General features: G+C 38.7%; 3 protein-coding genes and 2 long non-coding RNA genes across 10 annotated transcripts; 1 reads left to right on the plus strand and 4 right to left on the minus strand.

Moving 5' to 3' along the window:
- Positions 1-426: 426 nt before the first annotated feature.
- On the minus strand, positions 427-2,057 carry LOC135799908 (keratin-associated protein 19-2-like). 4 transcript variants are annotated; one of them, XM_065313150.1, is made up of 3 exons: positions 1,774-2,057; positions 1,283-1,475; positions 427-1,027 (listed from the first exon to the last, which is right to left on the minus strand). In XM_065313150.1, exons 1-3 carry the CDS (start codon positions 1,783-1,785, stop codon positions 600-602), a joined length of 633 nt encoding a protein of 210 aa, XP_065169222.1. In that variant the 5' UTR covers positions 1,786-2,057; the 3' UTR covers positions 427-599. The 4 variants fall into 4 exon arrangements, with proteins under 4 accessions (XP_065169222.1, XP_065169227.1, XP_065169225.1 ...); XM_065313155.1 differs by having other exon boundaries at positions 427-1,003; positions 1,352-1,475; positions 1,774-2,055; XM_065313153.1 differs by having other exon boundaries at positions 427-1,003; positions 1,774-2,053.
- A 1,409-nt stretch (positions 2,058-3,466) lies between these two features.
- Positions 3,467-4,710, minus strand: LOC135803239 (ubiquinone biosynthesis O-methyltransferase, mitochondrial-like). Its single transcript, XM_065316833.1, has 3 exons — positions 4,386-4,710; positions 3,913-4,332; positions 3,467-3,764 (listed from the first exon to the last, which is right to left on the minus strand). The coding sequence occupies exons 1-3, from the start codon at positions 4,645-4,647 to the stop codon at positions 3,652-3,654; spliced, it is 795 nt and encodes a 264-aa protein (XP_065172905.1). The 5' UTR covers positions 4,648-4,710; the 3' UTR covers positions 3,467-3,651.
- Positions 4,711-4,752: 42 nt separating this feature from the next.
- LOC135803237 (ubiquinone biosynthesis O-methyltransferase, mitochondrial-like) lies at positions 4,753-6,065 on the minus strand. The gene is made up of 3 exons (XM_065316832.1): positions 5,820-6,065; positions 5,109-5,767; positions 4,753-5,047 (listed from the first exon to the last, which is right to left on the minus strand). The coding sequence occupies exons 1-3, from the start codon at positions 5,870-5,872 to the stop codon at positions 4,869-4,871; spliced, it is 891 nt and encodes a 296-aa protein (XP_065172904.1). The 5' UTR covers positions 5,873-6,065; the 3' UTR covers positions 4,753-4,868.
- Positions 6,066-8,914: 2,849 nt separating this feature from the next.
- Positions 8,915-21,543, plus strand: LOC135802478 (uncharacterized). 2 transcript variants are annotated; one of them, XR_010550561.1, is made up of 6 exons: positions 8,915-9,240; positions 9,373-9,410; positions 12,430-12,470; positions 14,629-14,667; positions 20,358-20,409; positions 21,221-21,543. It is a non-coding gene; the product is annotated as an uncharacterized lncRNA (long non-coding RNA). The 2 variants fall into 2 exon arrangements; XR_010550560.1 differs by lacking the exons at positions 8,915-9,240; positions 9,373-9,410 and adding an exon at positions 11,913-12,301.
- On the minus strand, positions 21,544-25,335 carry LOC135802486 (uncharacterized). 2 transcript variants are annotated; one of them, XR_010550562.1, is made up of 4 exons: positions 25,148-25,335; positions 24,156-24,268; positions 23,865-23,969; positions 21,544-23,424 (listed from the first exon to the last, which is right to left on the minus strand). It is a non-coding gene; the product is annotated as an uncharacterized lncRNA (long non-coding RNA). The 2 variants fall into 2 exon arrangements; XR_010550563.1 differs by lacking the exon at positions 25,148-25,335 and adding an exon at positions 24,515-24,858.
- Positions 25,336-25,742: the final 407 nt, after the last annotated feature.

Below are 25,742 nucleotides of genomic sequence, written 5' to 3' on the forward strand. Positions count from 1 at the left end.
GTAATTAATTTGTACGTAACAAGATACTGTGATGCGGCTTGAGATAATCTACGTTTTCAATACTTAAGTCAATACAATGTTTCTTTCCGACTTGCTCTACGCATTGCTGATTTTATTTTATAATCTGTAAATGTTTTTTTGGATTTTTAACGTATTTCCGCCGTGATAAAATTTATTTATACATCTGTGCAGATGATTTCGTAATTATTGACTCTTTTACCTGTTTGGCGTGACCCCAATCGCCAAAAATCGACGACGAAGACGTAATCGCAATTCGCGAAAACGAAATTCAAGCCGAAGGATGCGCGTGGGTGCCAATCTTTTTGGTTTCTCTAACCCAGTTATTATGTGTGTTTATTTAAAACTCTGAAATAGCAAAAATGGGCGTAATGGGTTTAATGGAGCGGGCCAAACAAAACTCAAGTGTTTTCGCTTTCTGGTGTATATTATAGACGGTCTTATACGTAAGTTGTACTTATTCATACAGGTAAATATACAATGCATGATCAACATTTACATGGTAATAAAATTCGGAGTCTTATTGGGTAGGTCGATGCTTAATAAATAATGGTGTGGCTCATTGGTTGCTCAATCTGGAGTTATTTCTTGTTAAAGAAACCGGCACCGCCATAGCCAGCGTATCCGCCGTAGCCGTTGTTCCCGCCGCCGTAGCCCACCGCGCCGTTGTACCCAGACAAGCTGTTGCCGTAGTAGTTGTTATTTGGATAACCACTGTAACTGGACTGACCGCCGTAGTATCCGCCATATCCCGAACTGCCATAGCCGCCAGGGCGATAGCCAGAATAACCACCATACCCTCCAGATCCTCCATAACCGCCATATTTGTTGGTGTAGCCTATGTTGTCGTAACCTCCATAGCCGCCGCCGAGACCACCATATCCTCCATACCCTCCGTAACCACCATACCCGCCGGAGTTACCACCATATCCACCGTATCCGCCATACCCTGGACGATATCCGGAGTAACCTGGTCTGTAACCGCCTGTAGAAGTTGAAGTACCAGTGCCTAATCAGTGACGACATTCGAAATTCGGTTAGTGTTCAGTTAGTATTCTGTATTAATTGAATCGCAGATTATTACAAGGTTTCTGAAACGTAAGTCACAAATAAATTTGATTTTCGTCATGCGAGGCTTCTCGGCATGAGAGTATGCCATCTCAAAAAGGATGCCCCCTTTCAGACGGCTTGTTTACGTCGGTTAGCCTTGTTATTAAGCTAATTAGCGAGAATTAAATCAAATTTAATCGCAAAATAGATTCACCTGGGCGATAGTAATTTGGCGGATAGTAGGGCCTATTGTATCCGCCCGGATAGTAACCGCCATACCCACCATAACCGCCGTATCCTCCTCCGTATCCTCCGCCGTATCCACCCTGGTAGCCGCCGTCACCGCCAAGAAGACCGTATCCTCCGGATTGTACACACGCAGCGAGTGCTACGACACCCAACAACACCTGCAATGTTTCATCATATTCGAACGGATTTTGCGAAAAATTGCTCTCGCGTGAGAGCAATTAAAGTTTCAAGTCCAATTAACGATATTCTATATTACAATATCTCTAATATTGACTTATTGAAGTTGATGGGACAACTATCCAAAGTTCCGTGCGATCGGCAATTACAAGTATGTGTCGCGTTCGGAATGATAACTTTTAATTTCATCAGCATGCATGACTCGACAATTAAGTTCGGTTCAATGCTAAACAAATTAGCCGCTCGCCGTGTGACACGCGAAAAGTGTAAGATACTCACGATTGACTTCATATCGTTGGCGGTTGATGACTCGTGGTAATAAAACGCAAAGAAGTCGGACGAAGTGCTTATGTAAGCCGCGACTGAAAACTTGTCGGCCGGGTGGCTGGACGTGCGTTTTATATTTGCACCTGTAGCCTTGCCGAATCTCCCACCGGGAGAGTCCCACCTTTATCTCACCTTCTTTACTCTGTTTTTACGTGGTGTCACATTGACACGCCGCGGCTAGTGTTTGCGATGGTGTGTTGCAATCGCACGACAAAATCGGTGGCGCGGCGAAAATTCTGATTGAATTATATCGAGCGCGCGAAATTTTCGCCGAGTCGCGACGACCATGCACATCGAATCGATTCCAGCATTGGCCCGCCGGAGGCGGGCTGCATTTTCCAGCCACAATTAAAAATCACCGTTTAATAATGAATTGTTACGCGCGTTTTGCGCCCAGCCTATGTGTTTACAACGCAGTACAAGCGACAAACATCAAATTATGCGTTCATTATGAAATCATCGCCATATTAAACTACTGTTTGCACAATTTGCTGTATTCAGATTTTGCGCAGCTGCTACATTTTAAAAATCGAACACATTTGTTTTGCGTGCTGGCAAAATCGTTAAAATTTCTGTCACAGATTTGAAGCATTGTATCATCTTCAAGATCATTGAGTATTTTATTCGTCTATGCTAGACTGGCTTCCGAAATGAATTAAATTTACGGTCTATTGCTTCCCCGAGTGTAATTTACGCTTGCATCGTCTGGCAAGTACAATGGCATCATCGTGGGTAAAGGTAAAGGTCCGCGCAATTTTTTACGATCATTATGGAAAATTGGCGAGCATTTTTTTCCGCGCAAAGTGTTTGATGATTTTTTTTCGCGGTGTGGTGGTGGTGTTTTTGATGTGCCAAAGTCAACATTGTTAGCAAACTGAAGAAATTTGGCGTGTAACTAATTCAACATTGTCCTCATATTAACACCCGATTTGCATTGACAAAGAGCGCTTTTTGTGCGAGGTTTGCTTTAAAAAATAGCAACAAATTGTCAGACGCTAACAATGGGAAGACTGTCTTTGTCCAACGAGCAGCGTTAAATTGCTGAGAAGGACATTACATTTATGTTGAACACTGGTCAATACATTAAACGCCTTAATCCGATTTCGGTCTTGTAGGTGAATTTTGATCATTGCACGCCGAATACAATGTACTGGTATCTTCGCTTGAGTTGTGTTACATAAATTGAAATCAATTATGATTGTTTGCGCGCGACAGTGTCATCCGGTGTGGCGTTGTAACTTAAATTGAATCGCATGTTTCTTAAGTCTTAAATACTAATACGTACCTGCTTGATTTCTGTAAACACTCATTTACACATCGTACGCACTTAAAACGAAACAGTTTTTTTTGTTTACTTCCTTTCGCGCTGTATTCGCAATGCGTTTTTCGTCATTATCTTACGTTTGGAGCATTTCAAGAGAGACGCGCACACAGTGTACACGCCTTGACACAATTAATAAAAATCCAATTAAATCAAATTATATAAACGATAATTGCGGATATTCTCATTTTGTCATTAAATTAATGTTCCAGTCGCGTTCCTCTTTTTCTCATTTAAATCGTAGCTGATTGGGACATTATTGTGATAGATTTTTTCTCTCATATCACGCTTACGCAAGCGATCAAAACAACTTAAATCACAAAGTAAGTATCAACTGATTGTCTGGCTAGTATATTTGTTTACTGCTGATACATTATACACTCAGATTGTTTGTGAACTGATTAATTTTTTCGATGCGTGCGCTCAGAGAAAAAAAAACCCAACAACTAAAGTTCTTCTAATGAGGTCTAGTGCGGCGTCGGTGTGATTGGCATCGTTGCAGTTGTTGTTTAATGTTTTACTGCATGAATGGCATAGTTAAACCAAGTTACCGGCAATAGCTGCGACTCCGCCGTGTAGCTGTTGATCCAAAAGCCTTTAACGTCGAGCGTCGAGCACTTATCTGCAACGCGAGACAAGTTGGTAGCTAATTACAGCACGCAAATAACTTTTTATCAATTTTTAACTTATTAACTTATTAAACGGCACGGCGACACAAAAAGCGCATTAACGCGGCGTTGTTCGGCGTTATCGCCAATAGAAGTACTTACGTGCAAGTAGTAATTGTTGCATTTGCTTCGGATGGATAAACTTTGAGTATTCGTGCGCGCCTTTCGGGATAATACCAGTGATATTCTCACTGACGAAGATATTGACAAAACCGCCTATCCACGTTTGAGACATAGTGGTCAAGATCATTGAACCACCAGGACGAAGACACGCGAGACAATTACTTAGGAAATATTCAGGTACGTTGACATGTTCAATTACTTCCGAGGAGACTACCACATCATATTTTTCAGCATGAGTTTTTGCCCAGTCTTCCACAGCGACAGAATCGTATTTTAGATTTTTTGCTAGGTTTGGATCTAGTGTGGCGTGGTCTTTGGCTGCTTGAATTGCATCAGCTGCTGTGTCAAGGCCTGTCATATCAGCGCCTAGTTTAGCTAAACCCTCACTAAGAAATCCACCTGTAGACAAATAATTATTGCATAATACTAAAAAAATTATAATTTTGTTTTACCTCCACAGCCAACTTCCAACATCTTGATCCCCTTCAATGATTGATGTGTGCCTGCATGCCTGCAGTCCCCGTGAATCGGCATAACGAAATCCCTGAACATAGGAATCCTGACCTTGTTAATATTTCGCAGACTGTCCAAACCAGGATCGTGCCACCATGCACCTCCCAGTTTATTAAAAAGATTCAATTGTTCTTGGTCCTGGGTGGAAACATTTGAAAGCCTCCTCGCGAAGGGCCTTAATAGAGTTTTTGCACGCAACATGATCAACGTATTTCAGCAGTCTGTCAGCAACTGTTGCTAATTGCAAGCGCTGACTGATAAGATGCTAGTAAATATAGAAATGCACCGAGTTGTAGAAAATTGTAGTATCTATTAAAATGTTTATTTTATTGTTTCGCTTCATAGCGTTATTACATGCTAAAACAAGTTCAAATATTTGTGATGTGGATGTTTACTTTCCGCGCTTGTTGATTCAGAGAGACTTAATTTTTGCCGGGATCCGAGAAAGCAGCATACTTGCATGTAGCACTGGCCTGATTAGCGTTTGGTCCATCTTTAATTGCGTGCAGCGCATAATTAAACCAACTCACCGGCATTCGGAACCATGTCTCTGTGAACGGATTGAGAGTGAAGCCTTGGACTCCAACGGTTTTACAATTATCTGTAAACATAGCGGGCATTCCAGACATTAAATACGCCTCGTATTTTACGAATATATTTACATTTCAGCAGCATATTCTTCAATTCTCTGGGACGAATGAATTGATTGTAGGAATGTGTTCCTTTCGGCATAATACGATAAATATGCTCGTTGAACGTGATGTTTAAGAAACCGCCCGGTAAGGTGCGATTCATTGTCGTGAAAATAATCGACCCACCTGGTTTGACACACTCTACACAATGCTTAACAAACATTTCCTGATTATTTACATGTTCAATGACTTCTGACGAAACCACTGCATCAAAAGAATCGCGATGATTGGCACTGAAGTTTTCTATCAATGAGAGTTGATAGCGTAAATGTTTCTGTAGTTGTGGATCGGTAGCCATATGCGCCCTGGCAATCTCTAGGAGATCTTTTCCAGCGTCTACTCCTGTGACATCAGCGCCTAGCTTTGCAAGGGCTTCGCTCAACAGGCCGCCACCACAACCTACATCCAACATTTTGAGACCTCGAAGCGGTGTCTTGGTTTCCGAATAGGCAAAGTGTGCCAACCCTGCTTTGGTCAAATATTCTTGCAGGATTGCGAGACGCAGCGGATTCATTTTAATTAATAGTCGCATAATCCCTTCTTCATTCCACCACGCACTACTGCGCTCCTCAAAGAAACGGACTTCATCGTGGATTTCAGTTGTTTCTGCCGTCGCTCGAGATGAATACCTATTAAAATTAAAGTTACATTAAATCTTATAATAATAAGTTATTTACTTACCGAAATATAGAGACTCGTGGTCTAAACTTATTTAATTTCAACACAGACATCATTTCAATGGTGGATTTTTTGAGACGTAATGAATAAACTACTTCAAAGTGGTGAACAAATGCACTATGGCTGTTGTTGGTTATTTATTAATTAAATATGTTTCACAATTCTGATAAAAACTTATCAACTTTGTGATGGAGTTATTTTAAGCAAACTGTATTGTATTCTGCGTGTTTTTTACTTGATATAAACATTAATAATGATTCCACTTATACTTTGCGAAGTGAAATTTTGTTAGAGAGAGGATTTTACGCACTAATTCGTACATTTTTGAATTTTTTATGCTGCTGCATTCGAAATGAATAATTTTGACTGTTTAAATTGGGCGTTCTTTAATTCGTTTTTATTAATTAAGAAATTTAGGACTCGCAGCGTGAACGAAATCTCATTTAAGAAAACGAGTAATACCTTTTGCATGCAGCCGAGGAGGAGGCTCGACGTTTGCCGTTATTCGGCGTCCATTAACATAAATTTTTCAAATTGCCCTTACGGTTTACCGTTTGCTTGCTGGCGCGCTTATGTTTGCCACTTAATTATTTTGCTTTCTTTTTCATTTTTCTCCCTTTGCTTCAAATTTATTACTTGGTCCAGTGGCGTAGCTACCATATAGAAAAAATATGGTATGCATTGAGGTTCATGAACAGAATGGGCAACCAGCGCTAAAAGTTTGGTATTCAAAATTAAAACAGTAGAAAAAACTTCACATTACCTACTAAAAATAGCTAATTTTAAGAACATTTTAAAAACATAGCGTACCAAACTTTCTGTACCACGCAAACTAATTTTTATATCGGGAATATTTCCTTGTTGTCATGATTGGTAAAGTATCCTCTAAACCTCTCAACTTTTAAACCCTTAAAAAGTGTTAAGAAATGCATTTGTATGAGAATTTAACTTAAAATGCTTTTCTCTGTACCATTCAGAGATGGCACTAGCATGAACTAAAAATCATAAAATAGAATTGTATTCTATATTCTTATATTTATCAGCAAACCTCGTGTTCGGCACGAGAATTGTGTTTGTTTTGAACACAATATACACATTCTTATCGCATTTGCCGCGAGGAATGCAGCGCATGAGAACCCGAGTGTCGGCTGATGCCATCCCCTCACGCCGCATGTTAGCGCATCTTAGTTTAGTTTTGAACGCAGGTAACGTGCTACATGCGATTCGCACTGAAGGTCGCGTGCGATCGACGCACAGGGTTTGCGCATCTCTTGCTTTCTTATCACAAACGAACGTGTCGTTGCTTGCACAGTTTGCAGCCAGTTTCGTGCCGGTCTTTGGTTGATTCGGGTTTCTACTTTCCAAATTCGCGTTGTATTCGATTATCAATCGACAATTAAATTAATCTTGCAACTATAGTAATGTTATTTACTATTTGTGCGTTTATTGTCCGGCCAGTTTTTGATCGTGCTGAAAGTGTAGGGGGAAGTCCCGTAACGCCGGACGGCACCTAGCACCGGACACTCGTACTATTTAAGCTAGTTTAAATCTTTTCATTTCAAAAACAAGTGAAAGGGGCGCGGGGGCACACAGACACCCAATTACTTAAACTTATACCTGACTCCCAATTTGAAGCACAAACATCATTCTACTAACATGCAAATAGCTGGGAATTATTAACAAAATCACCATTAACACTAATCTGAACAAACCACCTCTTTAGCACACAATAGACTTAACAAAGCATTCGACACTATTTGTGACGCGTTGAATTTATAAGCCTTAAATTATCCCAAAAATCTAATCTGCTATTTTGCAACTACTACGAACCGTCACTCTTTTCAAGTAAAACTTCAAAACACTTTTTTTCCAACTCATAAAATTAACCGCAGAGGGTCCCACAAGGCAGCGTACTTTTCTCTAACTTTACAACATTTATACACGACATTCCACCACCGATCAAATACCGATATTGCCTTGTTGCTGATGATACCGCAATCATCACTACATCATCTCAAACCACTCAAGCTAACAAATACACCCAACAACACCTAAACAAACTCCAAATGTATTACCAAAGTGGAAACTCCTCCCAAACCCGGAAAATCCACAATTACCTACTTCGAAGAAGCAGCCAGAAAATCCAGAATCATCAATCTACTCCTTCTTTAAACAATTTAAACATCCCAGAAACACCACCCGACCTAAACATTTAGGCGTAATTATTGACAAAATTAACTTTCAAAAACACACATCTCTTCAGCCTTATGCAAAGCCAAATTACCAAAACAGAAATTATACCCCCTTCTTGGACCCATTCAAGGTAAAAGCATCTGAAACCCAAATCTACAAATCATACATTCTTCCAATTTTAACGTACGGATCACAAGTAACTGAACTTGCTGCAAAAACAACTAAATCCAAAATGCAAATTTTCCAAAACGCGATTCTCAGGAACATACTCAAAATCTCGCGACAATCTCGAATTAGCATCAAAATTATTCATGAACGTACGCGCTGCGAAACAATTTCAAATTACATTAAAAAATTAAATCCCAATTTTTATAAACATCACATTTTAGCGACAAATACTGCGTAGGTAGTAAAAAAAAAGCAAATACTGCATTGACCTGCCATGGCTTATATACAACTGGCTTATAATTCAAGACGCAGAAGTATTGTCAGCTCCACCTGACGGTGGAGACTGAAGTTAGCTCAGGCAAGCATAATTATTGAAATACAATGGTGAGTACGAGGGGTGAGTATAAGCTAAGTAAAGTTAAGTAAACACTTACCGCAGCTACGCATATACCTCACAATATCACTTGAAACGATATTTTTACTAAACCATTGCAAAGTCAATGCAAGTAAGGTGTGCTGATGAGACCTCTAATGGTCGAAATAGCTATCCCACATCAGGCTTGACAAATACCTACTTGCATTTGACTTGCAATGGTTTAGTAAAAATATCGTTTTGGCGATATTGTGAGGGTATAGCGTATGGCTGGTGTTTGCGCCAACTTCGCCAGCCCATGCTCCGCCTTTCCTCCATGCCCACCATTGTAATTTCAACTAAAAAATATTCCTTCGAGTGATAGTTGGCGTGCACAGTTGTTGTGATGCCGGCGTGCAGCTCTTACTTCGTGCGATAAGTAATGATACTTGAGTGTTTCGTGTTGTAAATTCGGTATATCGCGTTATACTTAATAGATTTAATTCTACGGCTAATTGCCGTATTTAATCATTCGCTAAATATTTATCGCGGGTGTAATCTTCGGTTTCGTGGGTTTATTACATTTTCGCGTGTATTCGTGATCGGTTATCGTCGGACGTCGGCCTGCCATGTTGTGTGATTGTAAATATTTTGTACTTGTGCGAACCATTTTTGTCTTCAGCAAAACTCGACGGGCGGTTGTTCGACCTGGTAAATATTATTATTTAAATAATTAGGGTGAATAAGATATTTAAGACAAATTCAGGGTTCCTCCGGAACTCAGATTTATTTCAACATTGTCCGAAGAGGTGTAACTAATGCTTTGTTTCTTGTTTATTTCAGTATATACTCGCATTTGATTTGCAGTGTATGATTCACTGGTAAGTACATTTTTTCATCATTTTAGTATTTTAGCAATTAGTAAATTAGAAAACTACTTAACCATCTTTTTGTGGAAATTTCTTGCAAGTATTCCGCAGAGAATTTGAAAATGGAAATTCAAACTTTTTTTTATTGCGGATGCTTCAATAAAACATCGCTTTGAATACTTTATCACAGTAAAATATTCCTCTAGGATTCCTAGTTTTCCCGCAATTTGAATAAATGTGAAGTTACATTTTCCATAGACAAATTAAATTTGTAAATTTATAGTTTTTATGTTGGAAATTGCTATAAAAGGTCCCCTTGAGCATTTTATTGTAGTATAGTTTTATTCTTGGGATCATAGTTTTCCCGCAATTTGATACAATATATACTTACATTTTCCACAGAAAAATTAAATTTGTAAATTTAAAGTTTTTAGTTCAGAAGTTGGTATAAAAGGTCCCTCTGAGCATTATATTGTAGTAAAATTTTACTCTTTGACTAATAGTTTTTCCGCAATTTGGTCAAATGTGAACTTACATTTTCCACAGAAAAATTAAATTTGTAAATTTAAAGTTTTTATTTCGAAAGTTGCTATAACAGGTCCCTCTGAGCATTTTATTCTAGTAAAATTTTATTCTTGGACTCATAATTTTTCCCCAATTTGATCAAATGTGAACTTACATTTTCCACAGAAAAATTATATTTGTAAATTAATAGCATTTATTTTGGAATTTACTATAACAAATGTCCCTGAGCATATTATTGTAGTAAAATTTTACTCTTGGACCTTTAATTTTTCCGCATTTTGATCAAATGTGAACTTACACTTTCCACAGCAAAATTAAATTTTTGAATTTAAAATTTTTATTAAGGATGTTGCTATAGAAAGTGCTCCTGAGCATTTTATATTAATAAAATTTTACTCTTAGACTTATAGTTTTCCCATAATTTGATCAAATGTGAACCCACATTTTCCACAGAAAAATTAAATTTTTTAAATTTAAACTTTTTATTTTGGATGTTGCTATAAAAAATCGTCCTGAGCACTTTATTTCAGTAAAATTTTATTCTTAGACTTATAGTTTTCCCGTAATTTGATCTAATGTGAAAATACTTTTCAGCAGAACACTTTTTCTGAGCCTTTTATTTTAATAAAAATTGTGTTTAGAATTCACGTTTTGACAAATCACAATAAATTTTTGGATTTGTACTTTGCTCAAATATAAACCGAAATAGAACAGAAACAATACATGTTTGAATGACATATCATTTTAATATTTGATGTAAAATTAGCATAAAAATCATAATTTCATGATTTGAAGTTAATTGTTTTATTAATTTTATTAATCTAAATTTCGTAACTACTATCGGTAGCATTTATAGATAGCACTAGGTTGCACTAAAGTATCAAAAAATCTAGTTATACGGCTTATTCTTATATTTATCGGCAAACGTGGGCATTCGGCACGAAAATTGTGTTTAGTTTTAAACACAATGTTGTTATCTGTATTTGTGTATAAACAACTTTTTTATCGCATGTGTCCCGCGCGCCGACTCTTCACGCTGCACCAACTTGCTCATGTAGTATAGTCTAGTTTAGTTTAAATCGGAGGTAACATGGCTATTGCAATTCGCGCACAAGTCGCGCGCCATCTGTGCGCCGACTTTACACTTTCGGGCAGCAGGTAGTCTTATCAGGGATTGTTGCGATTTTGTTTGTTTGGCTGAGGTACCGCATGTAGTATTTCAATACTTTGTCTTATAGGGAATATCTCATAAATTAATAATTTTCAACCCGTTCCTTTCTACCGCTTACAGTTTACGAGATTGTATTCCCAATTGAACCCTACGAAATTTTATTATGTTTGATTCTTATCTTATAGTCCTGAATTGATAAATTTCAATTTTTAGCACTTTCAGTTGCGTTTTTAGACCTTTCACCTTGCAATATTTAATTATTTTATGTTCTTATTTTTATAATGTCTTTTATAATCTTTTATAATATTCATTCCGCTAGCCGCTATCTTTTTTAGTTTAGAAGATATTCACTACCGAAAATTATAGAAAAAAATGATGCAGAAAATCAGGCAATGTTTCATCATATGAAATTAGAATTTCACAAATTAACTTTTAATGTTTCATTAGTTTTAATAATCCTAATTGCCGGACTACTATCTGCATCATTCAGAGATGTCACTAGCATGAACTAAACATCATAAAATAGAATTGTTTTGTTCATTTCTATTTTTATTAGCAAACATAGACATTTGGCACGTGAATTGTGTTTGTTTTGAACACAATTCACTCTTTCTTATCGTTTAGTCGCCGCGCGGAATGCAGCGCATGAGATTTCAGAGTGTCGTCGTTGCAATCCCCTCACGCCTCATGCAGCATAATTCGAGTTTAGATTAGATCCCATGTATTGTGCCTATTGCGATTCATGCACAATGTCTTGTGTCATCGACGCACCGGTTTTGCGCATCTTTTGCAAGTCGCGCACAGGGTCGCGTGCCATTGCGCAAAATGGCTTTGCGCATGTATTGCTTTTACCAGCGGGGTTCATGCAGCAGGCACATACGAGTAGTCTTATCGTGAACTGTCGCGTCGTTGCTTGCTCGGCTTCAATATGTGCAATCACAGCCAGTTTCGTGTCGGTCTCTAGTTCGTCGTTCAGACGCGTTTCTGCCAGTAGCAACTGGCGGCAATAGTAACCTGTTAATAATTGTTTGCGCGTTTAGTGTCCATAAATGTTTTTTTTTGCTCTCGTTTGATATTTATATTCCAAATTACAAGAATGCTACGGTTTTATTGTCGGTTATTGTGTGACGTTGTCGGTCGCCGGATAAATCGACAATATATTGCTGCGACGTTGCTTCCCGTTATTAAGAGGACCCTTCGTACATGAGTAAGTTACATTTATCTGAGCATTGCGATACTCAGCACAGAATGTTTGTTTTCTCCGATGTGTGAATATAATATTATTATATTGTATGCAATGATTTTATTTTAACTTATGTTTTCTTTTAATTGCAGTGCGCTTGCCGTACCCGTGCAATCCGATGAGCGCTGAATTGGTAAGTTTATAATTAAATTATATTATTACGTCACATGTTTTATTACCTCATACCTGCGTGTTGCAATAGTTCGCGAATTAAGGGTGCCATGTCAATTTTACTTGCGAGTAATATAGCAAACGAAGCGAACGAAAATGTTTGTACTTTTTCATGCATTTTTCAAAACACGCGGTGGAAAACAGGCCATATCTCGGGAACCCTTCGTGATATTTTCGTGTTCGTGATATGTTATAATAGAAAAAGAGTGCAACTTTAAGATGCAGCCCGGAACCCCCGCGAAATTCGGTCATAACTGCCTCAAAATGGCCGCCAAAGTTTGCCCTTTTCTTGCATTATTCAAAACACGCGGTGGAAAACAGGCCATATCTCGGGAACCCTTCGTGATATCTTCATGTTCGCGATATGTTTGGATAGAAAAAGAGTGCATCTTTAAGATGCATCTCTGAACGCCCGCGAAATTCGGTCGTAACTGCCTCAAAATAGCCGGCAAAATTTGCCTTTTTCTTGCATTTTTCAAAACACGCGGTGGAAAACAGGCCATATCTCGGGAACCCTTTGTGATATTTTCGTGTTCGCTATGTTTTATGATAGAAAAAGAGTACATCTTCAAGATGCACTCCGGAACCTCCGCGAAATTCGGTCGTAACTGCCTCAAAATGGCCGCCAAAGTTTGCCCTTTTCTTGCATTTTTCAAAACACGCGGTGGAAAACAGGCCATATCTCGGGAACCCTTCGTGATATTTTCGTGTTTGCTATATGTTTTGATAGATGCAGAATTTTTTTCTGTATCACCCTGTATTAAAATTTATTGCCAGAAGATTCCGTAACGCGAGTTATAATGAGAGTTGTGTGTGTGCGCCGTAGTACTCATTGCGCTAGGTATTGTAGTTTTTTTGTTATAACACGCGAACGCCGTGTCACAGTAAATTCGAAATTATGTTCCCTGATGCAAAATTTATTTCTGTATCACCCTGTATTGAAATTTATTTTTTGCATATTTTTGTTGCATATTTGACAATGTGTTTTGAAGTTGATAAATATTTTCTAAGGTTAGATGGCGCTACGAGGTACGGTTTTGCATTAAATATTGCTTGTTGGTGGTAGTAAGTGCACATCGAGTCCGTGTGCGATCACGCGATTTCGCGCAAGAGATAAGTTTGTTTACCTGGAGGTATCGAATCTTTATTTCGTGGAATCAAAACACACCGTTTCTGTTTATTATATTAGCATCGTAAATTTAAGCAAATATTCTTCAATTCTTTCATGAATATAACGAACAATTTTATATTAATTCTAATAATTTTTATTATCAACAAATGATGACGGACTAATGTGTTACATGGTAAACGAGAAACGATGCATGTTTAAATTAAATATCACTTAAATATTTAATGTAAAATCTGGCAATCTGTCAGCATACGAAAACTGAATTACGCTAATCGAATTTTAATTTTTTATTACCTTTACTAATGTAAATTTCGAAACTACTATATCACTTATACGAGTGGCAATAGCATGGACTAAAAATTGTAAAATAAAGAATTGTGTTTGAACATAATATACACTTTCTTAGCGCATTGCCGTGTGTCGTCGTTGCCAGCACCTCACGCCGCGTGTTGCTGCATCTTAGCTTAGTTTTGATCGCAGGTTTCGTGTCTATTGCAATTCGCGCACAATGTGGCGTGGGATCGACGCGCCGACTATACACATATGTACTATATTGCTTTTACGAGTACGTGCGCGGTTCATGCAGCAAGTGCAAGTCTTACTGTGAACTGTCGCATCGTTGCTTAAGCATTGCAGCCGGTTTCGTGCCGGTCACTGGCGAATCTCGACGTATTTCTCGCGATTCAAATCGTTTATTCGGACTTCTGCTTTCTAAATTCTGCTCGCGTTTTATGCTTGTATTCGAAATTACAAGAAGTCGGTGCTTTATTGTCGATTGTTGTTAACGTTGTCGGTCGCTAGATTAATCGGACACATATTACTGCCATGTTGCTCCCCGTCATTAGGAGATTCCTCGTGCTTGAGTAGGTAACGTTTATCTGTCCATTGCAATACTCAGCACATAATATTTGTTTTCTCTGATGTGTGAATATAATTTTATTATATTGAATGAAATGGTTTTGTTTTAACTTATGTTTTCTTTTAATTGCAGAGCTTGCCATCCTCGTGCAATCCAATGAGCGCTGAATTGGTGAGTTTATAATTAAATTATATTATTTCATGTTACGACCTTTCACTTGCGTGTTGCTATAGCTCGCGAATTAAGGGTGCCATGTCAATTTTACTTGCGGGTAATATAGAAAACGAAAGGAATGAAAATGTTTGTACTTTTTCATGCATTTTTCAAAACATGCGGTGGAAATCAGGCCATATCTCGAGAACCCTTCGTGATATTTTCGTGTTTGCTGTATGTTGTGATAGGAAAAGAGTGCATCTTTAAGATGCATCTCTGAACGCCCGCGAAATTCGGTCGTAACTGCTTCAAAATAGCCGGCAAAATTTGCCTTTTAAGGCGTTTGGGCCATATCTCAGGGCTTTGTGATATTTTCTATTGATTCCTTTATGTTCTATGAGTAGAAAGAGTACAGCTTCAAGATGCACTCCGGAACCTCATGAGAATTCGGTCATAACTGCTTCAAAATGGCCGCCAAAGTTTGCCCTTTCTTGCATTTTCAAAACACGCGGTGGAAAACGGGCTATCTCGGAACCCTTCGTAGTATTTTGTGGAAATTTCGCTATATGTTTTGATAGAAAAAGAGGTATATCTTTAGATGCATCCTCCTGAACGCCCACGAAATTCGGTCGTAATTGCCTCAAATGGCCGCCCAAAAGTTTGCCTTTTCCTGCATTTTCAAAACACGCGGTAAACAGGCAATATCTCGAACGCTGTGATATTTTCGTGTTCCTTTATGTTTTATGATAGAAAAGTGCATCTTAAGATGCACCCAGGACTCGCGAATTCGGTCGCTTTGCCTAAAATGGCTGCCAAGGTTGCCTTTTCTTGCATTTTTAAAACACGCCCGGTGGAAACAGGCCATATCTCCAGGAACCTTCGGCCGGTATTTTCGTGTTTGCTATGCTTTGCTATGATAGAAAAGAGGTGCATCTTTGGACGCACCTCGGAACCCCGCGAAATTCAGTCGTAACTGCCTCAAAATGGCCGCCAAAGTTTGCCCTTTTCTTGCATTTTTCAAAACACGCGGTGGAAAACAAGGCCATATCTCGGGAACCCTTCGTGATATTTTTCGTGTTCGCTATGATTTATGATAGAAAAAGAGCGCATCTTTAAAAGATGCACCTCAGAACCCCGCGGAATTCACGGTCATAACTGCCTCAAAATATGGCGCCAAAGTTGCCTTTTCTTTTTCAAAACACGCGGTGGAAGCAGGCCATATCTCGGGAACCCTTCGTGCTATTTTTGTGTTCGCTATATGTTTTGATAGAAAAATTATTATCTTTAAAGATGCACCTCTGAACGCCCACGAAATTCGGTCGTAACTGTCTCAGAATGGCCGCCAAAGTTTGCCTTCTTCTTGCATTTTCAAAACGCGGTGGAAAACAGGCAATATCTTGGGAACCCTTCGTGATATTTTCGTGTTTTGCTGTGATTTGCGTGCAGAAAAAGGGCGCATCTTTAAGATGCCCTCAGAACCCCACGCAAATTCAGTCGTAACTGCCTCAAAATGGCCGCCAAGGTTTGCCCTTTTCTTGCATTTTCAAAACACGCGGTGGAAAACAGGCCATATCTCGGAACCCTTCGTATTTTTTCGTGTGCTATGATTTATGATAGAAAAGAGCGCATATTTAAGATGCACCTCAGGGCCCCACGCGAAATTCGGTCGTAACTGCCTCAAAATGGCCGCCAAAATTTGCCCTTTTCTTGCATTTTTTAAAACACGCGGTGGAAAACAGGCCATATCTCGGGAACCCTTCGTGATATTTTCATTATTTCGCTATGTTTTATGATAGAAAGAGTGCATCTTTAAGATGCACCCTAGAACTCCCGCGAAATTCGGTCGTAACTGCCTCAAAATGGCCGCCAAAATTTGCCCTTTTCTTGCATTTTTCAAAACACGCGGTGGAAAAGCAGGCCATATCTCAGGAACCGCTTCGTGATGTTTCGTGTTTGCTATGCTTTATGATAGAAAAAGAGTGCATCTTTAAAGATGCCTCGGAATCTCCCGCGAAATTCAGTCATGCTGCCTCAAAATGGCCGCCAAAGTTGCCCTTTTCTTGCATTTTTCAAAACACGCGGTGGAAAACAGGCCATATCTCGGGAACCCTTCGTGATATTTTCGTGTTCGCTATGATTTATGATAGAAAAAGAGCGCATCTTTAAGATGCACCTTGGAACCTCCGCGAAATTCGGTCATAACTGCCTCAAAATGGCCGCCAAAGTTTGCCCTTTTCTTGCTTTTTTTAAAACACGCGGTGGAAAACAGGCCATATCTCGAGAACCCTTCGTGATATTTTCGTGTTCGCTATGCTTTATGATGAAAAAGGAGTCATCTTTTAAGATTGCACCTTGGGAAACCCCCGCAAAATTCAGTCGTAACTGCCTCAAAATGGCCGCCAAGTTTCGCCCTTTTCTTTGCATTTTCAAAACACGCGGTGGAAAACAGGCCATATCTCAGGAACCCTTCGTGATATTTTTGTATTTCGCTATATGTTTTGATAGAAAAGGAGATGTATCTTTGGGGCCATCTCTGAACGCCCACGAAATTCGGTCGTAACTGTCTCAAATTGGCCGCCAAAGTGTGCCTTTTTCTTGCATTTTTCAAAACACGCGGGGGAAAACCGGCAATATCTCGGGAACCCTTCGTGGTATTTTTGTGTTCGCTATATGTTTTGATAGAAAAAGAGTGTATCTTTAAGATGCACCTCTGAACGCCCACGAAATTCGGTCGTAACTGTCTCAAAATGGCCGCCAAAGTTTGCCTTCTTCTTGCATTTTTCAAAACACGCGGTGGAAAACAGGCAATATCTTGGGAACCCTTCGTGATATTTTCGTGTTTGCTATGATTTATGATAGAAAAAGGGCGCATCTTTAAGATGCCCCTCGGAACCCATGAAAAGGAATTCGGTCGTAACCTGCTCAAAATGGCCGCCAAAGTTTTGCCCTGTTGCATTTTTTCAAAACGCGGTGGAAAACAGGTATATAAGGAACCCTTCGTGATATTTTCGTGATGTGTTAGCTATGATTTATGATAGAAAAGAGCGCATATTTAAGATGCACCTCGGAACCCCCGCGAGGAATTCGGTCGTAACTCCAGTGGCCGCCAAAAATTTGCCTTTTCTTGCATTTTAAAACACGCGGTGGAAAACAGGCCATATCTCGGGAACCCTTCTGAATGCACTGCGTGTTCGCTATGTTTTATGATAGAAAGAGTGCATCTTTAAGATACCCCGGAACCCCACTTGAAATTCGGTCGTAACTGCCTCAAAATGGCCGCCAAAATTTTGCCTTTTCTTGCATTTTAAAACACGCGGTGGAAAACAGGCCATATCTCAGGAACCCTTCGTGATGTTTTCGTGTTGCTATGCTTTATGATAGAAAAGAGTGCATCTTTAAGATGCCTCAGGTTTCCGCAGAAATTCGGTCGTAACTGCCTCAAAATGGCGCGGTTGCCCTTTTCTTGCATTTATCAAAACACGCGGTGGAAGCAGGCCATATCTCAGGAACCCTTCTGGTGATATTTTCGTGTTCGCGCTATGATTTATGATAGAAAAAGGCGCATCTTTAAGATGCACCTTGGAGACCTCCGCAAAATTCGGTCATAACTGCCTCAAAATGGCCGCCAAAGTTTGCCCTTTTCTTGCTTTTTTAAAACGCGCGGTGGAAAGCAGGCCATATCTCGAGAACCCTTCGTGATATTTTCGTGTTCGCTATGCTTTATGATAGAAAAAGAGTCCATCTTTAAGATGCACCTTGAAACCCCCGCAAAATTCGGTCGTAACTGCCTCAAAATGGCCGCCAAGAAGTTTGCCCCGCTTTTCTTGCACATTTTCAAAACACGCGGTGGAAAACAGGCCATATCTCAGGAACCCTTCGTGATATTTTGTGTTCGCTATATGTTTTGATAGAAAAATTAATATCTTTAAGATGCATCTCTGGTGCCCACGAAATTCGGTCGTAAGCACTGTCTCCGATTGGCGCCAAAGTGTGCCTTTTCTTGCATTTTTCAAAACGCATGAGGGGAAAACCGGCAATATCTCGAGGAACCCTTCGTGGTATTTTTCATTGTTCGCTATGTTTAAGATAGAAAAAGAGAGTGCATCTTAAAGATACCCAGGACTCCGCGAAGGTGCGTAACTGCCTCAAAATGGCCGCCAAAGTTTGCCCTTTCTTGCATTTTTAAAACACGCGCGGTGGAAAACAGGCCATATCTCGAGAACCCTTCGTGATATTTTTCGTGTTTGCTATGCTTTATGATAGAAAAAAGAGTGCATCTTTAAAGATGCACCTCTCCAGGTTTCCTGAAATTTAAGACAGCGCTGCTTGCCTCAAAATGGCCGCTAAAATTTGCCCTTTTCTTTGCAATTTTCAAAACTTATGCGGTGGAAAACAGGCCATATCTCAGGAACCCTTCGTGATATTTTCGTGTTTGCTGTAACACCTTGATAGAAAGAGTGCATCTTTGGGTACCTCAGGAACCGCGAAATTCGGTCATGGCGCATAGTGGCCGCCAAAGTTTGCCCCTTTCCTTGCATTTTCAAACACGCGGTGGAAAACAGGCTAATATCTCGGGAACCCTTCGTGATATTTTCGTGTTTGCGATATGTTATAATAATATAGATAAAGAGTGCATCTTTAAGGTGCACCTCGGAACCCCCGCGTAATTCGGTCGTAACTGCCTCAAAATGGCCGCCAAAGTTTGCCCATTTCTTGCATTTTTCTGGCGCGGTGGAAAGTATAGGCCATATCTCGGGGCCTTGAAGTGATATTGTCATTATTCGCTATATGTCATGATAGAAGAAGAGTGCATCTTTAAGATGCATCTCTGAACCCACGCGAAATTCCGTCGTAACTACCGCAAAATGGCCATATCTTAGGGATCCTTTATGATATTTTAAATGATCCATTTTTATTTATGCACGTTTACGAGTACTTCTATCTGTATATAGATCAGTGATTGTCAGTTATTTTTGTTTGTAACATGAATTGTCATATTTTATTTATGTAAATGTTACGTGATTGAATTACATTTTATTACAGTTAAACGTGTTAGTTGCTGACGTTGCCTTTGCGGTAAAACATGTTTAATTCAATTAAAATGTGATTCAATCACATTAAATTTAAATAAAAGTAATGTTCACAATGGATTACGTATTCTACGATGAGAATATATGTCATATATTTATTGTCTATTTCTTATTATTGGCATAATTTTTATGCATATAATTTGTACTCGTACTGTGGCGCGTGGTCATATGATGTCAATAGACGCATGTGACAATACTTATGGTATTTCCTTAATTTTGTATTATAATACATTTGCATATATTTAGTACTGTCGCAAGTGGCCATATAGTTCCAATATGCCATGTGACAATACCTATGGCATGTCCGTAATTTGATGGTGAAGAAGTTGCCTCCTGTGCGTGGAAGCGTGATAGATAGATATGTTTATATTGTGCTCGAGTAGGACAGATATAATCGCGTAGTGATGTTCGATTGTTTTTAATACGATTTCGCTCGTGGAGTTCCACTATCGCTTGTTTGTATATAAACAAGTTTTCTAGCCGCATTTAATAGAATATTAGAAGGTAGTAATCATATTCTACAATTCGCAGAGCAGTTTTATTGCGTGTTATGTTTCTGCCTTAGACTATCTCAACTTGTACACCATGTTCTAATTGTCGTTCTCTTCTTTGTTTTAGCAATCGCCTTCAGGTTCCGACGGCCGAGTCACGATCTAAATTAGAAATACTGGTATGGCATTATTCAGTGTTTGTTTTGTACTTATCCAAACGTGCTCGTAATACGTACGTCTTTTTAGTCATTGTACGCGATCGGGGCGTCACATACAAACTTGATCGCGCCGTCATTAGCTGCGGAATTAAATTCTCCAACGAGCTCTTATTTAAGTAGTATTTTCTTCTTGCTGGAATTTTTTTTTGTGATTGTGTGCGAACGGGGCACTTTAGAATTTTTGCGCGTTCTCTAACGATGTAGAATTTCTCCATGGGGTTGTATGCGTTGCATGGGAAGCGTCTTGACCTCGTGTAGATTAAAAAAAACGTTGTTTATAGATTTTTATCTCCCTCGCGTTAATTGTTGCTATATTTCGTTCTTAAAAGGTACAGAATTTAATTGTATATGCTTCTATATTTGTTTGTTAAGGAAACTACAACGCGCGTAAATTCGTAAATAGGGTATTTGGTATTTTTGTCCTTTGGGGCAAAACGCGAACGGGGTGCGCATTGTCCAGGGATGTAGAATTAAATTCTTCGTGGGGTTGTATGCGTTGCAGGATTCACCTTGCACGCGAGTAGAGTCGAAAAAACGGTATTTAAATGTTGTTTTCTCCCTCGTGTTAATTTGTTGTCATTTTTTGTTATTCAGAAGAACTTAATTAAATACTGTATCGCGCGTAGCTTCGTAAATAGCGTATTTATTTAGTATTTTTACCCTTTGGGGCAAATATAAATTTTCAGCGCGGAATATTTATCTCACCAATTAATTGGTTGTAAAATTGCCAACTTGAAAATATAAACTAACAATATCTTATTTTATGTTTCAGATTTTAATTTTACAAGTCCAAACTTGCAAAATATCCATGAAAAATGCGTAATTTTTCATTCGGATTTTGGCGTGTCGGTCTTGTAGTCGAACGCCTGCGGCGCTCCGAACTTATCGGCGGACCACTTCGAGAACGCGTTCAATGAGACAGTTAACCACTTCGAGTGCGTTAACTAAAGAAAGAATAATTGCCGGCCCCAACCTACAGCTGCGATGTCTCTACGCTTCATCCCCGGGTTTCTTAGGCACATCAACAATATTCTTAGTGGGGACAGTCCTTGTGGTGAGGGAAATAAGGATAATAAATAAATATTTTAAACAATATATTAGAAGACTTCTTTATTGATACCTATACATACTGCATTGCAACAGCAAGACATGTTACTTGTACTGCCATAGCAATACCATACTACCTGTGTTGCATGGGCAACACAGTGTTACTAGTATTGCTATTGCAATACTGGTTCCTATACCTGCAGAGATAACACAATAAATATATCAACAAGTTACAACTATGGCACAGCTAAACACAAAGCAACTGCAAGTCATACGACTACTCTAAACAGATAACATGTTTACATTTCACATTTACGAGACACGGACATTACGATTTATACACAAACTAACACTACTTCTAGATGCTACACAATAGACATTTATTAATTTACACACAACAACAAAAGACATTAAAACACACAATACAAGGTGCAAGCAAACATTAAAACACAAACTACTGTACTATGCAGCTACTCTATACACTTACAAGAACAAAATAATACAAAACATACATGACAACAAATATAACTACACATTAGTACATAGGAAAAACAACATACACAAGTCATATACACAATTAAACAAGATTTCAAGTTCTACTTGGACAACACAAAGGCACAAAAGATAGGAAATGCGGAAGACAGGAGGACACGCTAATACACAATTTACCACTGTACGCACTGCTGCCGAAGTTTTTATAACAAACAATGACAACCGCGCCGAGAATCTAATTAGACTTTTCTAGAGACCGCGCTGAGAATTCTAAGCTTCGCGAACTACACCAAAAAAAAAGCCAATAATTTCACCCTTCAGGTTTAAATTCTATTGAACCACCTTATTTTAGAATTTAGCAACCCCGCGGACAATTTAATTCGATGTCTCTAGAGCCCGCGCTAAAAATTCTAAACCGCCCCTTCGCGAGCTATACCGAAAAACGAACTATTTTACCCTTTGGGTAAAAATGTAACTGAACCCCTCAATTTTTAAATTTACATATGTTGCAGATGCAACTTCAGCAACAAACTAATATAATAACGCGAAGAATCTATTCGTCATCTCTAGAGACCGCGCTGAAAATTCTGTCCCGCCCCATTCGCGAGCTATACCAAAAATACTAAAACAATTTCACAGTTCAAGTGAAAATCCCACTGAACCACCCTATTTTCGAATTTACACATGTAGCAACATGTAGCACATGTAGCACATGTAGCGGTGATTATTTCAAAGACGCTTTCCTCACGAGCAAGTGAAATTTTAAAACGCCCCCCTCGCGATCAAAACCTAGACAGCAGTGCGACAATTACCCAATACTATCCATTACGCATTACTTCTAACAAATAATAAAGCGCAGTCAATAAATTACATGATTCCAAGTAATAGCGATACAGAGACAACACTGCCAGTTTTCAGTTCAAGTCGTAAGGCGACTAAATTTGCATTACAATATAAACTCTTAATAACTTTACAACTCGTCTTTATGAACTAATGAACTAAATGAAGTAAAAACTAATTGCACGACTTTTGATCATCGTTATAAAGAGTTTACACTGCAGGTTATTCCACTAGCATTCATCAAATTAATTGGTAAAGGTCCCTAAATATATACAATTCTAATTATAAGTGAACTTAAAGAATGCGTTCGTGGTTTAAAAGTCGGGAAGTTTTTTTTGTGTCTTTCCCTGTGCGCATTATTTGCACTGGTTTAAAAAATAATGTGTCTGTCATCTGTTCGATTTTAAATAATGAGCGCAAAAAATGATGTCGGTAACGCCTCTTGGCGGGCCGAGATATCCGTCGTAGGGCAGCTGCTCTCCTCCAAGGTCTCCACCCGCTGGTAGACTTCTCTGCCATTGAAGAAGTAGTAAGTTGGATGATGTGCGATCTGATCGAAGGGCAAACAATCCTCGAGTATATATTCCGCTTCATGTACTAAAATTAAATAAAACTTAATGATAACAGTGGTCAAATATACAAATTTGATATTAAAACAAAAAATGGTTGTTTGTAAAGTAGGTTTACGATCGAGATGTTTACGTGATAACGTCTTATTGGTGATATAAGTTTTGTTTGTTGCAATTGTTGTAACACTTCACTTGCACTTCACATTTTGTTTTACTGTTAGGCTCCCCGCACACTACAAACTTTTTATCGGCCGAGCCTAAGGTTATAACGAGAGGGGGTATACCTGCGATCGGCCTCGTGAGGCCTCGCGACACAGTTTCTGAACAGTCACCCGACTAAAACGATTTTAAAGACGTTATCACGTCAAAAATATGTGATGCTAAGTTAATGTCAAGTTAAGTATAAATAAAACTGAATTGACAAACAGAATTTACAATTTCAGGAAAATAATAAAAATTGTATTATACCTTTTTCCAATGTGAATGGCGACATCTTAAAAGTGGCAACCATCACAGCTGGTAGCGATAAGAAAACGATCTTCGGGCGTATATTTCACGCAAAATTTCCAAATGCTAAAATTAAATTACAATTAATCACAATAAAAATGCAAAAAATGTACAATCACGGGAAAATATGTTTATTTCAAAGCTAATAACAATCATTATTATCATAATAAAATAAATAAAACAACAAAATATTTGAGCTAATAAGTTAACAGCAGTTGCAATAAAGGAAAATAATGAAAATGTGCACTATACCTTTTTGATGGAGATGATGGCCGCTACAGCTGCAACGTTACTGAATACGATTATGATGCCGTCGATTAGAAAACGATCCTTGGGTATATATTTCGCGTAGAATTCACCAAGAACTAAAATTAAATCATATATAAATATAACAATACAGAACAAGGTAACACAGGTTTGAGATGGTGGATTTATCGCATGCAAATAGATAAGAATGTGCACAACAACAAATCTTATCTCTTGTCGTTCTAACATGGCGTGCACGCGTATTAATAAAAATTCTAGAACGTTGCATGCGCGAATAGATGAAGCAAGCAGAAACATCTATTTCAATAAAGAAAAATTAAGCAAAGTTGCAGTTATGAACTTACAATTCTTTCTTGATTTCCACGCAATTCCTTGGGAAAATTCACAAGGACAATATGGCGGTCGCCCGTAGAACAAATATGCAACGACGCCAAGAGCCGACGGCGATTTATACACGCACAGATTTTTAATATTCGACACCCGATTAATCATTAACAACACTAAACACGCCAAACACAAGTACTCGTAAATACAGGTGACCGATAAACGAAAATAAAACACTTATTGAATAAAATTTAAGAACAAGACACGAAACGCGTCTAACACGATCAACAACCGGCACGAAACTACGATTAAGCATTCCGCGCAATGGCTGATAAGACTGCGCGCATCCCGTTACTCATGCGCACTATTTGCAAGAACGAAGACGCATGCAGGATGGCAAACTTAACGCAAAAAACAAAAAATCATTGATAAGTATCTAGCGTAGAGAACGAAAACAATTCTAGTTGTATTTTACGAGTAATGTTATAAATTGTTGTTATAATTATTGTAATGTAAATTTACAATATTGCAATAAAAAAATTGTACTCTATTAAACTTCCACGGAAATGAGCAGGATGCATTGCCAGGACATTTTAGTAAATTTAAAAGTTATGTGCAATTCACTCATAAACGTAATTAATTAAAATCTTTACCTTCTTGTAAATGGCTGCCGATGGCACTTCCCTAATGCACTTCACGATATCACTAAACTAGGTAACAAAATACGATGTTCAAAACTAAAATGACTCAAATATTTGCAAACATGGCTGAGGGTAATGTGCACGTAGCGACGTGCAGCACCCCACCCGAAACACGTCCAACCCGCACCGTGAACGGCACGCGACTGAACAGTACCGGCGCACAACAGTCCGCGCTCGCCGAAAATACACCAAAACTCCCGAGGATCATATATATCACATTGATCGAGACAAGCGAATTTGTCTCAGTCGCACTCAACAGTACACCATACATCTATCTCTTTTCAATAAAAATAACAGATCACATTGATCTATATGCGCCAAAATCGCACCTGATACACACCAATCCCCGAAAACAACCGATATAAACACATTCAAAAAAACACAAACGTCGCATTAAATTATATAATAATTTGCACAGCATTCAAATATGTAAACTGGACTAAATAGTGTACATATGTTAGTTTTACAGTATATGTTCTGCGTACTTTGCGTATGTGTGATATTAATGCACGCACCACACTCGGCCGCAACCAAACAAACAATTTCA

The sequence above is a fragment of the Atheta coriaria genome, unplaced genomic scaffold (genome assembly GCF_025399875.1).
Source record: "Atheta coriaria isolate IRGN ID8LTWV9N9 unplaced genomic scaffold, Caltech_Dcor_3.1 hic_scaffold_2_pilon, whole genome shotgun sequence".
Classification (NCBI taxonomy): domain Eukaryota; kingdom Metazoa; phylum Arthropoda; class Insecta; order Coleoptera; family Staphylinidae; genus Dalotia; species Dalotia coriaria.